The sequence below is a fragment of the Eschrichtius robustus genome, chromosome 11 (assembly GCF_028021215.1).
Source record: "Eschrichtius robustus isolate mEscRob2 chromosome 11, mEscRob2.pri, whole genome shotgun sequence".
Classification (NCBI taxonomy): Eukaryota; Metazoa; Chordata; class Mammalia; order Artiodactyla; family Eschrichtiidae; genus Eschrichtius; species Eschrichtius robustus.
Window position 1 is genome coordinate 35,345,626 of NC_090834.1, and position 19,929 is coordinate 35,365,554.

At 37.2% G+C, this 19,929-nt stretch overlaps 1 protein-coding gene across 3 annotated transcripts in view; it reads left to right on the plus strand.

The window, feature by feature from the left end:
* Window positions 1-19,929, plus strand: part of TRPC6 (transient receptor potential cation channel subfamily C member 6) — a 114,857-nt gene that overhangs the window by 90,733 nt on the left and 4,195 nt on the right. For 2 of the 3 annotated variants that reach the window (XM_068554664.1, XM_068554666.1), the window contains exons 5-10: window positions 417-633; window positions 6,454-6,687; window positions 9,104-9,368; window positions 10,611-10,806; window positions 11,603-11,806; window positions 13,469-13,543. In XM_068554664.1, the coding sequence (XP_068410765.1) occupies window positions 417-633; window positions 6,454-6,687; window positions 9,104-9,368; window positions 10,611-10,806; window positions 11,603-11,806; window positions 13,469-13,543 (1,191 nt within the window). Of the gene's footprint in view, window positions 1-416; window positions 634-6,453; window positions 6,688-9,103; window positions 9,369-10,610; window positions 10,807-11,602; window positions 11,807-13,468; window positions 13,544-19,111; window positions 19,344-19,929 lie in introns of those variants that run through there. The other variant, XM_068554665.1, reaches the window with a different exon arrangement.

A 19,929-nucleotide genomic window follows, 5' to 3' on the forward strand; every position in this document is an offset into this window, starting at 1 on the left:
ACTGTAAAGCAGATTCAGGTTAATATTTTCATTGCTGCTTCCTCAATACTTCACACCCACTAAATTAGTTTTCTTTTTATGAATAGTGGTGATACTATGCTCTGCCTTTTGTCATTACTATATTCATAAAATATTTTGTCAGTATTATATATAATATCTTAAGAACTTAAATGTCATTGAATAGAAGTTAATTTATTTAACTATCAATCCAGAATATCAGCATATGTAGCTGAGCAATGTGACCAAAATTTTATATCAGCATAAGGAATTATTTTTCTATTATTAGTTATGTAAAGGTACATAATTATCTTAGGAGACCATTGGAGTACACAGATATTTATTCTTGTGTATACGCATGTGTGTTTTGCAAAATGTACAGAACAAAGCTAAGATTTTCTTTTGGTGTGTTGTGGCAGATGGGGAAGATAATGCGTGGCCCATTCATGAAGTTTGTAGCACATGCAGCCTCCTTCACCATTTTTCTGGGACTACTAGTCATGAATGCAGCTGACAGATTTGAAGGCACCAAACTCCTTCCTAATGAAACCAGCACAGATAATGCAAAACAGCTGTTCAGGATGAAAACCTCCTGCTTCTCATGGATGGAGATGCTCATTATTTCCTGGGTAATAGGTAAAGACTGATTTTTCTGTCATCATTTATTTTTACAGCCTTAGCAGTAGGACTGAATGACACTGATTCCCTCACACATCAGTTATACAGATGTATACAGCATGATACAATGCTCCACACAGCATGAATTTGTTGTTGTTGTTTTTAAAGCACAGTTATCTTGGGTTCATTATCAGTACCACAGTCTTCTCACATGCCACATGCTTTTTAGATTTCCAAGAAAAACCCAGGAAGAAAATGAACAGGATAGTATGAATCAAACCCTGCCAGTGATGAAAAACTGCCATTCGTGTTTTAGAAGAGCTGTGACTTCAAGTTTAAAAATAACCACATGATTTTACATTGCAATTTAATAGGAACTGAAGGTAGTAGTCACTCACATCTATTGAACATTTGTTATGTACCAAGAACTGTTCAAATCACTTTACATACATCATATCACGCACTCTGTTCGTGCCTTAGTGGTCCAATCTGTCATATAATAATGTCTACACTACAGCATTAATGTGAGGATTAATTTGCTTTAGATCTCCCAGATGGTAAGTGAAACAGAGGGAATGTGGTCTTAATTACTATGCTATTTGTCTTTAGAATCAATCATCCATATGGCTTGTCATTAAATATAATGCAAATGAAAGATATTTCAATTGGATATTTATGAATGAATAAAGTCAGTAGCTATTACCTACCTAATAGCTGTCTAACAAAGTGCCCTCATTAGGTAATGAGGATACTGAAGTGAATGAAATGCAGTCTTTATAGTCAAGGAAGTTAAGTCTGGGGGGAAGGGGCAGGTCAATAAGTAAATCAATAAAGAAAACCTATGTGACACATACTGTAACTGAGGAGCTATTAGGGTGTTATGAACACACATGGATTGGGCATCTAAATCTGAATGGGGTGAGGTGCGGACAGGGCGAAGGAGGCCTCCCTGAATAGTATGTTCAATCTGAGACTTTGAAGATAAGGACATGTTAATCCTACAGAGTGTTTATGGGGAGTAAGGACACTACAAGGCATGGATGCAAAATGTTAGATGCAAAACTAGGTCGACAGCTCATTTGCAAAGTCATGTGTTAGGTCCAGCTATAATGCAGGTTCACTTATGGATGTGGGTGATGGGAGATAAGGGTGGTGACATGGCCAGAGGATGATTTTCAGCTGTTGGTGATGTGATCCATCACATTTTAGAAAGGTCACAGTGGTTGTGAGGTAGAGGGTGGCTTTGGGGAGGGGTGAGTGTGGAGGCTGAGAGACAATTGAAGTGATCCCTGTGAGGAACATGGGGCCAGAAGTCAGGGCGTGGGGAAAGGAGTTGAGAGCTTCTTAAAAGACACGCTTCAAAGAACTTGGTGATGTATTGTACATGGAAAGGGAGAGCTGTGGATTCTGCCTTGGATTACTAGGTGGTGACTGCAAGTCTCTAGGAGGAAGAATATAGAGGGAAGATCATGCTTGAGACTGGGAGACTGAAAAGCTGGTAGGTAAGTTTGGGTTGTGATTGACTTTGAACTGCCCATGGGATTTCCAGTTGAAGATGTCCACTAAAATGCAACCCCTGGGAGAAGCCAGGCTGTGGATAAAGTTTCAGCAATCTTCATAAGGCCCTGACTATGCATGAAGTCACCTAGGGTGTACATGTGGAGAGTGTCAAGAAAAGAGGGCTCAAGGAATCTTTATACAAAACCATTGGTAGCCCATAAGCTTGGTTCTCTTCCAGTGATCTGGAGAAGCATCTGCAGTCAGTTTTATATCACTTCTAGGGCAGGGGATGTCTTCTTGGCTTCCTCATACTGGGGCTGATAGGATGATCAATTGAAATACTACGAAGCACTATACAAATTACCATATGATCATTTTAAATGCATATGAGGTAATTCAACAGCATTGAGAGTTATTCAAAACTTCTGAATCACTTCATTTCCTGGAAATGTTCCAAGGAGAAATATAGTGTCTTAACATGTGAATTAAACCTTAGATAAAGAAGAGTTTGATTTTCCACTTTTTCTTTTCGAATTTAATTGATATTTACCTTATAACATAATGCTATAAGAAATAAATTACATTTCACTTTGAATATTTGATTTAAAATAAGAATGATCATTTGGACATTACTTTTACCTCAAGCTAAGAGCCTATATGTTATAGGGTTTTTTTTTTTTTATGTTAGTATGGTTAAAGTACATATTACAGCACTTGGCACATAGGAAATGTTTAATAAATTTCAGATAACTATGATTACTATTATACTCTTCATTAAGAGTTCATGTGTTTTATATGGAAGTGGTATTTCCTACTGAAGACATATTAAGCAAGATATGACACTTCAGTTGAAGATTAAACTTTGAAAACATTAAATTTTATGTAAGAGGATTAAATACAATGAATGTTCATTTTATTCTTTATCAAAAATAACTGACTCCCCTCATACTAATATTTTAATATAAACATTGGAAGTTTTTCCTTTTTCACTTGGAAACCTAAACCAAGAATGTTAACTTTTAATTTTATGAATAAAAGCATTTTCCTTGGAACAACTGGCTGGATAACCTTTGCGTCTGAGATTCAGAGATGATCTCACAGTATTCATTTAAAAGGAAAACAAGGAACAACTCAGAATGGACAGCTGATACTTTGTAGCATATGTTAGACTCCTGGTTCAATTTCTGACACTGGTATTTATTTTTCTTTTTGACGTTATTCTTGAAAGACAGTTGCTGTACTTTCTGGAAATATTAATAAGAAGTGGACTACTTAGGTCAAGATGCTAGTTGGCTTGAGGGAAAAGACTGACATTATTGGTCACAGAAAGCAAATTTATATAATTTTTAGTAGACAAAAAGTTGAAAGGCTGGATGATGGAATTGACATACCAGGAGATCTTGACAAGGCTGAAGGGCAAGCTGAAACCAATGAGAAGTGTAGCAGGAACACAGGGAGGGGGAGACACGCTTGATGACACTTCACCTAAGGAGCACTTTTGAACCTAATGTCCAGTGTGAGCTGCTGAGGAAGCAAATGCAGTGCTGGGCTGACCCTTCAATAGAAGGAGAGGACTGCAGGCAAGGGCCGTAATTACATCCCTGCTCCACGCTCTGGCCACATCCTGTCTGCAGGCAACTGGCAAACTAGGGAGCATCCCAAATTGAAAACAACCAGAAAAGGGAGTGGCTCTTCCACGGAACAGCACTTGTGGGAACTAGGGAAGCTTACTCTGGAGTGTGGAGGTAGGGCAGAACCCCGGGATTGTGGAGCCGGAGGTTTAGTTATTTGGAGGGCCCCCTTTAGAGAAAAAGAAGACAAAACAGAGCCCTAGGAGGAGCCTGGGCAGATAAGGCATCTTGAAGGTTAAATTTTATTAGCTTCGTGGGAAACCTGCCTCTGCTGTAGAAGCATAGATTTAATGAGTGCACAGGAGTTTGTGCTTTGTTTTATTCTGTTTTGTTTTAAGAAATTTAAAGGCAGAGAGAGCAGACTCATTCTCTTCTCTCAAGGGCAGAATTAGCACTAACAGGTCCACAGTGAAGGGAGGCTTCCTAAAAAGTCAACAGTGGGATGAGCCATCTTCAGAAGTAGTCATTCAGGATGAATTCAAGCAGGGGCTCAACCCTGTGGAGAAGTCCCCTGCTTGCTGGAGAAGTTGGACTAGATGGGGGATTTCAATCTATGCTTGGCAGCTCCTGGGGGTCCACAGGGGAAATAAGACGGGAACTCTTCCTTCAAACAGAAGAGTTCGCTGTATCTGTTTTACTTTTTAAGCTTTGGTGAGATATCATTTTTTACCAAAAACTGTATATCTTAAAGAGAGAGAAGATGGAGAAGTGAGAGGAAGAAGGAGAGAAGCTTTGAAAACAACTAAACAATACGAATTTAAACCGCCCTTTAATCCCTATTCTTCAGTTACTCTAAACTACCCTTTTGTCCTGTTGAGGAAGCTGGCAGGAATCCAGGGACCACAAAAAAAAGGCTGTCCTCAGATTTTTCTCACCCCTGCTCATAGTTGTGTGCGTGCACGTATGTGTGCATGAGTGTACACATGTAGTGTTTCCTGTTTTAAATCTGATCCACTAAAGTATATATGAATTCAATTCTAGTCTCCTCTGAATTTGGAATAATTCCAAATAAGTAAGTTGTGTGCTACATTGAATGATCATTTTGAGAAAAGCACATAGTAAGCTGTTGGAAGAGCAGAGACCATGGCTTTTTTAAACCCCTGAAGGGCTCTAAAGTCATTCACATGGCAGGTTCTGTGATAAAGGTTCATGACAAATGTGGGGACTTGGAGAAGGTGGTTGGTAGGAGAAAGGGGAGAAGATTAATTTCAACTAAGGGACCATGGAGACTTCTTGATGGAGGTAGGCTTTGATGAATTGTTGGAGTTTGGCTTGTATTTCTCCAGATGGCTCTAGGAGGAGGCGGGACATCAGAGCATAGGGATCTAAAGATAATAGGGGTAAAGTAACTTCTTTTTTTAATAAAGTAAGATTTTTCAGATGAAAAAAGAAAATGTGTGCCAGACATAGAAAATTTTAAATAGTAAATGCTCAATCAATGTTAGTTATTTTTTCAAGTGCCAGGCACTGTGCTGTGCATTTTACATGTGTTATTTAAGTCTCATAACAATCCTGTGAAGTAGGTACAAACTACTATCATCCCCATTTTCCAAATTGAGTTTTAGAAAGTTTAAATAAGTTACCAAGGATTACACTGCTAATAAGTGGAAGAGAAAAGTCTCAAATCTGCGGCAGTCTAATTCCAAAACCTATGCTCCTGAGTACCACATTAAGTTTTAGAGCGAATATGCAACATTATTCATAATTCCACCATCAAGAGACAACTACTATTAATATGTTCCTGTAATTACTTCTGGTCTTTTATATGCTTTTTTTAAACATAAAGTCATACAATATATAACATTTTTTAGTTAGCATGCTTGAATGTTTATGACAGAAACATTTTCCAATGTGTATTAGTCCAGGTCCTCCAAGAAGCATATGCAAGACAGGATTTAACGTACAACAATGTTATTAAGGAAATTCCATGTGAGAGAAAATGGGAGAGAACTGAAGAGAGCTGCAAGGGCTGTAAGACTGGGATGCAAGTCTGATCTTGAGGGAAGGAGAGAGGGAAGGAAAGTAGGGTAGAAGTATCCTAGATCTCCATCCAGTCTAAGGAAAGTTTAACAAGGCCGTCAGGAAATCCTTGAGCTAAAGTCAGCCATCAAAGGAGTCCCATGTATCTGAAGAAGGAGTGCCCTCAGTCATTGTTGGGGAGCAGCCCATGGGAAGCATGGCCTTAGGGCAAAAGTGGCAGTAGTTTTCAGAGTGCTGTAGCTGAGGCCCATGGCCAATTAAATTCCTGTAGTTGGAGGTCTGTGAGGTACATTCTTGTGGCCACTATCCCATGGTAATTAAAATATCATATGAAATGGCTGTATAATATCCCATATGTAGAAGTCCCATGGTTACTTCTATTTTGAGTGTGTGAATGTGGGTGTGTTTGTATGGTTTGATTATTATAAAGAACCCTACAATGAACATCTTATTAATGTATTTTTATGTATAGAATTAATGGGTCAAATCATGTTTGTTGATTGAATGCCCTTGATGAAATTTGTCAAATTGCTATAAGGTAATGTACTGATATTGTTGGACTCTAGGATTTGTGGGGACAGGATAATTACGGCTGGATGGGTGGGATGAGGCCAAATTTTGAAGGGTTTTGAATATCAGCCTGAGATCTTTCAAACTTATTTTGTTTTATTGAAGAGCTAAAGCTGGAATGAAGTTGGATTGATATTTTAACCTCTTTCTAATACAGGCATGATATGGACTGAATGTAAAGAAATTTGGACTCAAGGCCCCAAGGAGTACTTGTTTGAGTTGTGGAATATGCTTGACTTTGGAATGTTGGCAATCTTTGCGGCATCATTCATTGCAAGATTCATGGCATTTTGGCATGCTTCCAAAGCCCAGAGCATTATTGATGCAAATGATACTTTGAAGGATTTGACAAAAGTCACACTGGGAGACAATGTGAAATACTACAATTTGGGTGAGTTTATAGGACACAGTCAATATAAGTTTATAAAATGCAGAATTTTCTTATAAAAGTACATATCAGTAACAGTTTGATTACTACTCAGCTCTCATAGAATTGTTGGTCAGTTTCCAGCTTCTTCAGAGTATCTGTTTCTGAAGAATCATGCTTTCTACCTCTTCCCTTGATATTTCTTCTGGCTGGAAACCTCTTTTAATCACAAGAATCATCTCACTTTATCTCTGGGTTTAATTGGCTAACCACAAAACTTCACTGAGAATGCCTGTATTATGTCTTGGATTTATTTTTTTCCTCTTGTCCATTAAAAATAGTACACATTTAAGTACCATTTCCATTTAAGGCATATAAACTATTTGAAAGCAAAGGAATCATTGGAGGCTCTAGAGGGCCCCCAATAAATAACACCACTTTTTCTCACCCAGTCTTTGAAACTAGATGAGAGATAAAACCAAAAGCGAACACGGAGGCCAGATCATCACCTCTAATACTGACAAAATTCAGGGTGGATGACATAATTCTGAGTTTATTAGCCAGCCGGCTCAGTAATATTGAACCCCAGGCTTAGGCAGATGTATGGACAGCAATGGACAGGGCAGTCTTCCCCAAAGAGGGGTATGGCAGCAAGTGTCTGATCATGTGAGATTCCCCCATGGAAGACAAGAGGAAAATTCTCAAGAAAAAAGAGGGCAGAGCTGAACCAAGTATGCTCAGTTTCCACCCCAGTTTAGCAATCAGATAAGTCATTCCACCTCCCCAGGAGGAAAGTGACTAAGCGATAGAAATAGGTTCAGTTATTTGCTTAGGGAAAATCTCTCCTTGTAGAAACCTAGAGTGGGGAAAAAAGATTCTCTTTGAATACTTATTTCAGATCCTCTGATAAGACGTCAGTTAACAAGTCAATTGACATCTCTATGGGTTTTACTGGCTATATCACATAGGGATTTCTTTTTCATTATTTCTTTTTAATATTTATTTTAATATTTAATTAACAACTTTTAGTGCATAATGTAGGGCTTTTATACAAGGATATACAGCACAGGGAATGTAGCCATTATTTTATAACAAAAATTTTTATTATATGGAATTTTAAAATCAGAACTATCTATTTATATATTGTACTTATATTCAAAGTGCTATAAAAAAGGAAACTGCTTTTATTAGTTTATTGTATCCTTTCCTGATTCCACTTCTCAGCAAATAAGCAAATACAAATTTATAATTATATGTTTCCTCTTTTCTACACACTGCTTTTCTTCATAATGGTTTCTTAATTAGGTTTTTGATAACCTGATGTAATAATGCCAGAAAAATTCATAAGTGAATAATTACTACATTTTTATGATAAAAATAGACTTGAGTGACCAATATAAATTACTTTAGTAAGTTAAATAACTCCAAAAGCCCCAAATTACATTATAGTGTAATTACAGTTTAAGAATAAATAATGATATCATTTATTTAGGACCTTTTTTTCTTTTATTATAGTTTAAGATTAAATAATAAATGCTATCATTTAGTTAGTGCCAAGCAGTTTCTAAACACTGAATGTATGTTGACTTACTGGATTCTCACAACAGATGACAGAGGTAGAAGCTGTATTATCTCATTTTTAAAGATGGGAAAATAAAACTAAGATAAGTAATTTGTACCAGTTCTTCCAGCTGACTTGATAGATAGATAGATAGATAGATAGATAGATAGATAGATAGATAGATAGATAGGTAGATAGACAGGTAGGTATTGGAATTTTTACATATGCTGAGTCCACAGTTTGTACTCTTTTTTTTTAAACATTTTTATTGGAGTTTAATTGCTTTACAGTGGTGTGTTAGTTTTTGCTTTATAACAAAGTGAATCAGTTATACATATACATATGTCCCCATATCTCTTCCCTCTTGCATCTCCCTCCCTCCCACCCTCCCCATCCCAACCCTCTAGGTGGACACAAAGCACCGAGCTGATCTCCCTGTGCTATGCGGCTGCTTCCCACTAGCTATCTATTTTACGTTTGGTAGTGTATATATGTCCATGCCACTCTCTCACTTCGTCCCAGCTTACCCTTCCCCCTCCCCGTGTCCTCAAGTCCATTCTCTAGTAGGTCTGCATCTTTATTCCCATCTTGCCCCTAGGTTCTTCATGACCTTTTTTTTTTTTTTAGATTCCATATATATGTGTACTCTTAACCATTATGCTATACCCTATGGAAAACTTCCAGCAAACCAGGGGAGTAATTTTCTCAGTAAATTCAGAAGCTCAAATACACCTGACACTTAAAGAAGCCCTTTAAGATAAAAGACTTCTGTCAAGAACTGGATTGCTAATGTAATTTTATTTCTATCCCAGAAAAGAAGTTACCTAAGTAAAAAACTTAAATAAACTCACCATAACTCTTGTCTTTCCTTTCTCCTAGCCAGGATAAAGTGGGACCCCTCTGATCCTCAAATTATATCTGAAGGTCTTTATGCAATTGCTGTAGTTTTAAGTTTCTCCAGAATAGCCTACATTTTACCAGCAAATGAAAGCTTTGGACCTCTGCAGATATCACTTGGAAGAACAGTGAAAGACATCTTCAAGTTCATGGTCATATTCATCATGGTGTTTGTGGCCTTTATGATTGGAATGTTCAACCTCTATTCCTACTACATTGGTGCAAAGCAAAACGAAGCCTTCACAACGTATGTGCTTTCAGATATTTTGATCATGGAGATGGTCAATTAAATAAATGTTAGCTTAACAGTGTTCATATGCATCCATGGCATAAATAATGTTTTGGTAAAGACTTCATCTCCAGTTACTCTTTAGCAAAATGAGAGGATTTTAAAATGGGTTGGAAGAACTCAATAATGTAGGCAACCTCCGTAATATTAAGTAATTGTAGCTAACATTTTTAAGGCTAGGAACTACCTCACACACATCATTTTATTATGTCTGTTTCAGAAAAAAAAGGAAACTGAAGTTCAGAAAAGTTAAATGATGTGCTGAACACTGCATAGCTGCTAGTAGGTAGAAAAGCCAGGACATAGTCCCTTGTCCACTAACTCTAGCATCTGTGCTCTTCACTGCTGTGTCCTTCTGCTTACTACAGACTCCTGGGATGCTGACCATGAGAACAGCTGCTTCCTAATTCAATTTGTTGGATCTTATCACTGAGACGATCCAATTTATCAATAGTGACAAGAGTTTTAACTTATGTTCACCATAGACACACATGTTTTTTATAAAGTGTGTTTGGAATACATTATTCAAATGTTAGGTATTCAGTGTTACAATAAGTATTGACCGAAGCATAACCTATTACCCATATTCCTGTAAAGTTCAGTTTATGAGAGAAATTAAACCACCTGGGCTAAGCAGAGGGGCTTAGTTTAGGGTCAATAATTATGCCTAAAGCATTGAAATTCCTATGTAAGACATGTCAGTGATTTTGGTAACATTGACTATATTTATATTGTCATATTTTCCTTAAGACACCTTAAGACACATACTATTGTAATGTTTTTATTGGAAATTAGTGGAAGTATAGATGAGCAGGAACCCCAAAAGGACTCTAACAGATAGCATTATTTTTTATTAAGTAATACATTTAGCACTTCCATTGCCAAAGCTATGGATTATTTAAATGTTAATATCTGTGGTTATGTAATTATGCTAGCATTTACTTAGTGCTTATTATGTTCCAGATAGTGAGCTATGTGCTTCATATACACAATATTTCCTCATCCTTGCAACAATCCTAGAAATAAATAATTGTTGTACCCATTTTACAGAAAAGAAAAATGAGGCTCAGGGAAGTAAAGAGTTTTCTCATGAATATCTTATAATTTTCAAAGACACTAAGTCAACTCACTTTTATTATGGTACCATTTTTGTTTATTTGTACACTTTATCATTTCCTTTCTCTCCTTCTTTTTCCCCAGAGTGGAAGAGAGTTTTAAGACACTGTTTTGGGCTATATTTGGACTTTCTGAAGTGAAATCAGTGGTCATCAACTATAATCACAAATTCATTGAAAACATCGGTTATGTTCTTTATGGAGTCTATAATGTTACCATGGTCATTGTTTTGCTAAATATGTTAATTGCAATGATCAACAGTTCATTCCAGGAAATTGAGGTATAATCTCTATACATTTGTATACTATGTGCTACATGTTTTAACTATTCCAGGGATCAACTCAGCATTGGTGGCGACAGTATAGACTGCTTTCCATCTGTTCTTTCCCTTTTTACATACTTTTTTATATACTGTAGAAAATATCTATATTTTTGTATACTTTATATACAGGAATCTAGAAAATTTTAATGCTTTGCTTCCAAACACAATATCTATGGGTGTGGTGGGATACTAAGGCGTAAGGATGAGAAATGTTGTGTGATTTGTTATTATTATTTACAAACTCTTTAGAGTTTAGAAATACTATATCAGCATGAATTTATACTTTATTTTAAAAATTATTGCTTCCGAATACCACTATTCTCCAAATCTTGTTTTGAGTGATGTTCAGAATTGACCCTTTCTCAAATTCAGAGTGATAGTATACATTTTTATTCCAGAAATCTTGGTCTGTCTCCCAATTTAATCAAAGTAGTGATCTGTTGCAGAATAAAAAAGTGAATAATTTTTCATAGTGTTTTCTGGAATGTAGGAAAATGCATTTATATCTTTCAGTGTATTTATAAACACATGCAAGTTTTGAGATCTATAGATCTATAAGCCTGGTAAAATTTTAGGCAGATTTAGGAAAGTGTGTGAATAGTACCTTAACACTTTTGAAAAAATCTTGGAGTGGTCTTTGGGGTCTGAGAGTGTTGTAGGCATCATTACTTCCATCTAGTCATGCAATGTTAGAAGCATCCCAGTAATTCTTTTTATGCATTTCCTGGCTGAACTGTCATATGTATTTGTGTAGGATGATGCTGATGTGGAGTGGAAATTTGCAAGGGCCAAACTTTGGTTTTCCTACTTTGAGGAGGGAAGAACTCTTCCTGTTCCCTTCAACCTGGTGCCAAGTCCAAAGTCCCTGTTTTATCTCCTACTGAGGCTTAAAAAATGGATTTCTGAGCTGTTCCAGGGCCATAAAAAAGGTTTCCAGGAGGATGTGGAAATGAACAAGGTGATTTGACTTGATAATTTTAAATTATATTTTTAAATGCTGAGACCATTATAACCACTGTGCCACATCCCTTTATAAAGAAGCAGTCTGTGATGACATGTCCATCCATTCCCAAATGTAGTCACTTAGCTCAGAGCAGTCCTTTGGCTTGTGTCTGTTTATTAGGAGCACACTGGACATTTCTGCTTAAAAATGTAAGAAAAATTCATGAAATGTAACTAAAATAATGTATTACATTATCTGGAGTGGGTACTGAAAGGGAGAGCTATTCTGGGCCCCGTTTCTGCTGTTGCGGCTACACGTCCCTCACTTCACCTTCAATTTATACAGCTAGGTATATTTATATACCTCAATTTATACAGCTTCAATTTTTTGCATGTTCAATTTATACAGCTAGCTGATTATGACTTGGGGGAATCTGACAGACAAGTAAGTCCTACATTGAAACGTTCAGAAATCAATTGCTCACATGTAATATGGGAGACCAGGTTTGGCATTAAGTAGTTCAAGAAAGAAATATCTAAGGAGACTAACTGGAAACAATAATCCCATGAGGCAGTACCATCTTAAGAAGCCATGAAAGAGAAGAGGTCTAGTGCTTAGATGAGGGAGTAGAACAATCACAGTGGGTTTAGAAATGTGTGGAGCATGCGGAATGCTGTGTGGAATGCATGGGGGTGGGGAGTTAGTCTCAGCAGGGAACTCTGCAGGGGACAGAACTCTATATCCAGAAGGAGCACTGAGAGACTAGATGCCTCCAGAGGAGGAGGGCCAGGAAGGGAACAGGTGTGGATATGGTGTCATATTATGGGGATGTGAAGGAGCTGGCTGCTTCCAATTCCCAATTTTATTGAGGAAACACATTTAATTTTCTCTTCAAAAATAGGAAGAGAGGCAATGGGCAAAAGTTGCAAATAGTTCATTTTTAGTTCTATGTAAAAAAAAAAATTTGCAACAACAAGATCTGCCCAACAGAGTGGTGGGCTGTCTTGTGAAATAGTGAGCTCCCCATCATTGCAAGTAATCAATAAATGTTAGCTGACCAACATTAGGAATTTATAGGTTTTCCTACACTGGTGAGCAACTGAGCCAAATGATTGTAAAAGTTCCTTGCAGTTATAGGATTCTATTATTGAATGGTTTGCTACTTACTACATGAGATTCTCAAGTTAAGCTCCCAGAGCTCCAATTTCCTCAACTGTAATATGGGAACAAAAATTGCATCTACATCATGAAAATCAAATCAGATAAATATGTAAAAGTGCTTTGAGAATTCTAAAGCCCTCTTTAAATATATTATCATTATTTTGTATAGGAATTTTGGAAAAATGTGCCATCTTTAGTGCTCTCCCAGATGTATAACTTACAGAACTCAGTGTGTTGAGTGGCAAAATTTTCCCTCACTTTACTTAATGTTATTAAGTGTGTAGTTTACAGGTGTGATTAGAGCTGCAACCCAAGACAATTCAGTCTCCAAAAGGAAATGTCCAAGTACTCACCAAAGGGAAGACCTCAATAAGAATACATTTCTCTCATTGAAACTTGCTGGAGAATTGGACCAGATAGCTTTTAGAATATGGAATAAAGAAAGAGTGAAATTCGTTTTATAATTCCCAATGTAAAATTAGCGATTGTACTTATTTTACTCTCTATCTTTAAAAGAGAAATGAAGAAAAGAAATTTGGAATTCTGGGAAGTCATGAAGACCTTTCAAAATTATCACTTGACAAAAAACAGGTAAGATCACATTTGAAAATATGAAGCCACGCATAAGTTCAGGCTTTCTACTCAGAGGAAAGGACAGATGTTCAGAAGCAATTTCAAGAAACAGGAGACACATTAAAGAATTAACAATTTAACAATGCTCAAAGAATCTGTTATTGAGAAGTGAAAATAAGGCTGTGTCCTGTTAATCAGCAAAAAGAATTACATGGCTGTTTAAGACAGATAGTAAACACGTATATTGGGGTACTTATGGGTGATGGAATATAGGAATTGTGATGTAAAGAAGGGAAAATTAAAACAATAGGGACCTGATGGAGATATAATTAACTTAATTCTCGGCAGCTCAGGTGGAGATTATGCACACCTAACAAAGCTTCATTATTTGTCAGTAATCGAGAAGCTGTCAAAAAAAGGCACCCTGAGAATTTAATGGCTCCTGTCGTCAGCCCAGTTTATAATGAGCAATGTACCCTGGGGCTGCATCAGCTCCGTAATTTGAAGTGGCAAAATCCCTGATGCTGAGGACTTTTGCTTCATTCTGGCAGCAGGCACATAGTAGGGGTACAATAAATGCGTGTTGCTGAGGGAAATTATGAGTGAATTAATTAGGAGAAGGGCAGTGTATCAGGTGGGACTTGCATTCAGTTGCACATATCATGGTGTTTTCAACAAGACAGTTGTTTTTCCCCCTCTCATTTAACTCTCCAGAGTTGGCAGTACAGGACTGTTGTCCGGAGTGAGTCTCTGTGATTCTCCTGGATTTTTTTGTTATAGTCAGATGCAAGATGACACCTTCACCTCCAGACATCACACCCACTTTTCAGGCATGAAGAAGGAATGGGTCAAAGGAAAAGTGGGCCACTAGCTGAATCACCCTCAGAGATGCCTCCCAACAATTTCTGTTATTATATCTCATTAGCCAGAACTCTGTTACAGGGCCACCCCATGGGACACAAATGCCAAGGAGGGATGCTATTTTGTTTTGTTTTTAAGCCAAGTATGTTACCTCCTCCAACAAAATAGGAATACTCTTATGCATTGATATAGTATTGATATAGCCAGATCATTGAACCAAGTAGTCAGAAGATTGGGATCTCATCTTATCTCTGCCCCTTTAGCAATTCGTTTGACTTCTCTGAACCTTAATTTCCTCATCTACAAAACAGGAATGATCAAGTTGTACAGCCCATCACACAAAATTGTTGAGAGGATTCAGCTGATGCTTTGTAAATCACAAACACTATTATACAAATGGTGAAGTACTTGTTACAAAGAAGCAGCTTTTTGTTATTTGGTTATGAATAACTCAACAAAAATTTTTCAAGAATAGGTCAGTGTAAGTTGGATTTTATAGTTTTCCAGTAAGAAATTACTTGTGCTGAAAGTATGATGAATGCATGATAACAATAAAGCGTTGGACAAATATGAGAAAAATTCAAGGGGGATCAACATGCCATTTTTTCTTTACGATAGAAACTATAGTGTCTTTCAAATCAAATAATTTTATTTTCTTTGGAGTTTCTCAGAAAATGTAGAAACTTAAAATTTGTTTTAATCATCTGGAAAATACTTTTTATATTTTTTAAACATGGCTTGGATTACTCTACACTTTCCGATAGCACATATTTCAATCCCAGGTGAAAGCAAATTCTTTAACAGCTATACTAAGCCTCTGGTATCTGATCACAGTGGTAGATCAATAAAATGTTGATTCCAATGTCAGCTGAACCTTCTAGAGACCCTTTTGAGAGACTGTTTATTGTGGCAGCCATGGGAATGTAGGGCTCATGTTTTCTTTCAAGAGAGCCTGCTTCAGAGAGTTAGGTCAGCTGACAGCCTCTGGCTGCAGCATCTTTGGGGTCCCCTCAGCTTTCCCACCATGGCCATGCTCTTTAGGTCCCGGATAGTTCATGCCAACACAGGACCTCTCTTGGGGTACTCTGCACCGCAGCTCCCCGTTGGGCTGGCTGACTTTCTCAGACAATCTTATTACCTTTCCCTCTTTCACAGGTGAGTCACGCCTCACAGTCTGGGAGCTTTTTCTGCCTTTTGCTCCCACTTCCCATTATCTTTCACAGGCATAATTCTGAATACATCTCATATTTCTCACTTTGTCTTGGCATTTGATTCCTAGAGGACCAAATCAACACAAGTGTCTATTTTCCCTTACCATTTAAGCTTGTGGTGAACAAAACTGAGGCATATTTCACATAGCTTGCTTTTGCTTGATACATGAACTATATTCCTGAGAAAACGTTTTTTAAAGCAACCATTTATAGTCCCAATCAGTTTTGCCTGTTGTTGCTGAGATGAACTCCTACTGGAACACATTTAATGCTGATATGTACTACGAAAAACTCTCATGGTGTGTTTTCCCTAACCCAATTTGCATGGCTTTTGCTCATTCTTTTTCATAAAGTCTATGTCTAAAATGGCACAGTTACGTTTCTAGTTTGCTGGGGTCTTCTTTCTTGACTCCTTGAAAGTTAAAGTGGTTAGGTCGCACAAACCTTCCTTCACATCTGCTCCACGGACACTATAGAAATCAGTCAGATGAGCCATATAAAAATACCTTTTAGCATATCTATTTATTATCTTTAATCATCTCCTTCAGCTCCGAATATCACTGACTTTGGTGGTTAGCGTTAGCTTTTCGGACATATAGTCTGAAAGGACAGCATACATTAATACTCAGTCTCTGCCATACTGTATTACATGTGTAAACCTGAAAATGCCAAATAATTTCTTGAATATTTGCTCTGTTCCAGCTCTAGATCAAACCCCCTTCAAGTTGTCAGTTTCAGAGCAGGTTTTACATGCCATGGACCGTAGGCCAGTATGGAGCATAGACGTTATTTTAGCATTTTGGGTCCATTCTGTACTGGATTGAATGAGATGTGGAGAATTTTTTTTTTTTTTTAATCAGTTACATATCCAGGAACTATGTCCTTTAGCTTCTAATTAGGTCAGGGGCTTTCTTTTTAGTCATCTGATGAACCAGTTATATAATGTAGTGGTTCCAATTTGTTACTATCACCAGATGAATTTGTACAAATTACCCATCCTCTTCTCCAGGTCTATAGAGTTAAAATCTCCGGCCATGGGGCCTGGAAATGTGTATTTTAATAAGTCCTTAGGAGATTCTAATGCTCATCTGGGTATGGGAATCACTGAGTATTTCATTCCCTGAATGACTTAGTCAGGGACATGAACACATCAGTAAAAAGCAATATTCAGCAAAGTGTCTCCAAAAGAAATAGAGCAGAGTAAAACTAACCATGAAATAGGCCTAAAGCTACATAGTAGATATTTATCCTTCTGTACAATAATAATAGCTGTTGACACTTATACAACATCTACTATGTCAAGCTACTCATTCTACACACCTTATCTCTTTAATCCTCATATTAGCTCTAGAAGGTAGGTAATATTATTTTCCCTATTTTATACATGAGAAACCTTAGGTTAACAGAGGTGAAATGACTTGCTCAAAGTTCCACTTCAGACACATGACAGAGCCAGAATTCAAATCCATATCTGTTTGATTTCAAGCAAGAGCTTTTACAAGAACTGTACCACATGGTTTCATGTCATATGTGCACCCCCTGCTGACTGATCATATTTCCTCTACATTTTCAGTTCATTGCTTTGATCCCAGCCTCAGACCCCTCAATGTGGGGAATGGGAGACTGACTCCTAGTACTATGTCCAACAACATAAAAAATTCCCAAGACTGAGGCTTACTTGTTATTCTTAATGAATAACAAGTTATTTAGTGTTCCTCACTCTAATCCTACAATGAAGCTGCAGCAAGATGAGAAATGCTAATATCAAACTAATTACTAGGATTTAAAAAAAAAGAAACATAAAGAATGCAGGAAATGCGGTAGAAGGTATGGGGGAAAAAAAGGACAGGCAGTGCTTTATTCAGAATTGGAGTGTGTATTTGCATTAGACAGGAAGAAACTTACACCCAGTCCTTCCTGCTTCTACTCAACAAGCTCCCCTTTCCCACTCCCATCGCATTATGCGTCAGTGCCATCTATAAATGTCCAAATCACTAAGGTTTAAATGCTATTCATATTGCCAACTGAATTCCCTTGGCTTCCCAGTCTATTTTAGTAGCTGTACATCAAAACAAAAATAAATTAGAATTTTCTGCCACCAAGTGGTAATAATGCTTCTTTGCATCATTGGGTAAGTTTCTTTTTACATATTACTCCTTTGTGTTATTAAATTTTTAAACATGTATTTGTTGAATACCTACTATATATCAGAAACTGTTTAGAAATTTTTGATAAACAAATGTTATATTTGCATCCAAATTCATACTACAGATTTAGAGCAGAACTCTTCACATAAAAGTGATCCAAATGAATTTGTAACTGTTTAGTCATATACCATTTAACTATACTAGTGGTTCCCACTGAGAGGTAATTTTTATTCCACACTACCTGCAGTCCAGGGTGCATTTGTAATACCTGGAGACTTTTTTGGTTGTCACAACTAGAGAGGGGAACTGTTATTGGCATCTAGGGCGTCAAGGCCATGGGTGCTGGCAAACATTGTACAATGCACTGGAAGCCCCCCACAATAAAGAATTACCCAGTACAAAGTGTCAAAAATGTTGCAGTTGAGAAATCCCAGACTCTACCCATTGGGTGCATGCAAAGAGTAGCTGTGTGTTATAAAACTGTATGACACACTGTAGCTGCAGTCATTGACACGTCAACATCTACAATCTGGAAAATCTACAATTATACCCATTCTCAAATGAACAGAAAACTGTTTTCTGGCTTTCCTGGTACTGTTACCTCTTCTGTGTCATCCAGGGTATTAATTTGTAAGTCATCTGCCTCAGACCTTAAAACCATGTTTCAGATTTATCTTTCCCGTGTGGTTGAGATGCAGCCAATTGGTCCATGAACCTATATTGTACACATCTTGTATAGCAAGTTGTCCAGAAACCAAGTGAACTCTATTAGTGACCCGAAAGCACTTCTCCCTTCATTCATTTCACCAGCCAACAACTTTTGAGCACGTACCATCTGCTGGACAGTGATGGCTCTGAAGGCACTGAGATAAACTAAACAACATCCCTCCTTCTGTAGAGCCCAGGAGGATGTAGACAATAACCATGTAAACAAGCCAGTGAATAAAGTAATTGGCAATTGTGAAGCACGTTATGAAGGGTACAAAAGGCCTAGCTTGCTCAAGATCTATTTTCATGGGGTAGGCAGAGAAAGCCATTTGAGGAGCTTATGTGTTGAGCTAAACTCCAGAGGATCAGACAAAGCAAGTCAGACAGGCAAAGAACCAGGAAAAGAGTGTTTCAGGAATTGGGAACAACAAACCTTAAATTAGAAAAGAGCAAATGAAAAACAGCTGGCATAGTGTTAATATAATATTAAGTTTCCGAGAAAAGGATTATTGCCATAGGCATGGTGGGTTGTGGAGCTGCCTTAATTTGGAATGATTGGCACAACGAGTATTAAGGTCCACACATTCATCTCTAAAAAATCTCAAAGAAGTATAATTTTTCACTTTCTTTTTTCCATGAACACCATTTGGATGTGTTAGTGGCCTCTAACAAAAGAAGGAGACATCAAATTAATGATTTGCCACCATGAGGCTGTGCATTCATGAAGAGATGGACGTGATGCACACAAAGATTCCCTTTGCCTGGATCCTTTCGCTCTGATTATGAACCTGTCCTCACCCTCCATGCTTTATCATAAAAACTGGGGGATGGAAGTGATGACTCTGGTCGTCATGTTTAATGATGTCTTTAAAGCATAAATCATAGTTTGAAATCCAGGAATCATATCTAATATATTAAATTTCATTATATTTTATAATATTATAAAAATAAATGATTATGTAATTTGAAAATAAACATTAAAATATTATTAAAATATGTTGAAGTTTGCATTTGTTTCACAAATTCATAAATTAGTAGGACTTGAAGAACTGTAGAGGTCAACTAGGGCATTCCCTTCACTGTCAGAACAGATTGTAGGGTTTCAGCTTCTCACCTAGTATCCCACAGCTAACTGTGGCAGAGCCAGATTTGAGTTTTCAGGTTTCTGTCAAGTGCTCTTCTACAGAACCCAAGCTGCCTCTCCAGTTAATTTGGTCAATTGTAAAATTTTATCTTAATTTTTTTAAAGTTAATATAAATTAAAAAATAATACGGACACTTTGCTGACATTATTAGAGAGGGTGAAAGATAAAGGCAAATAGCTACATGGAAAAGGATGCTATCTAAACAATATCTTCACAATGAATATGAATCTTGTCAGCCTTGCCATACTTTTCCTATTATTATAACTCAGCTAGATCATAGTTATTTATGTTATTCATTAAATACCCAGAACATAGCACAGCACCTTACATAT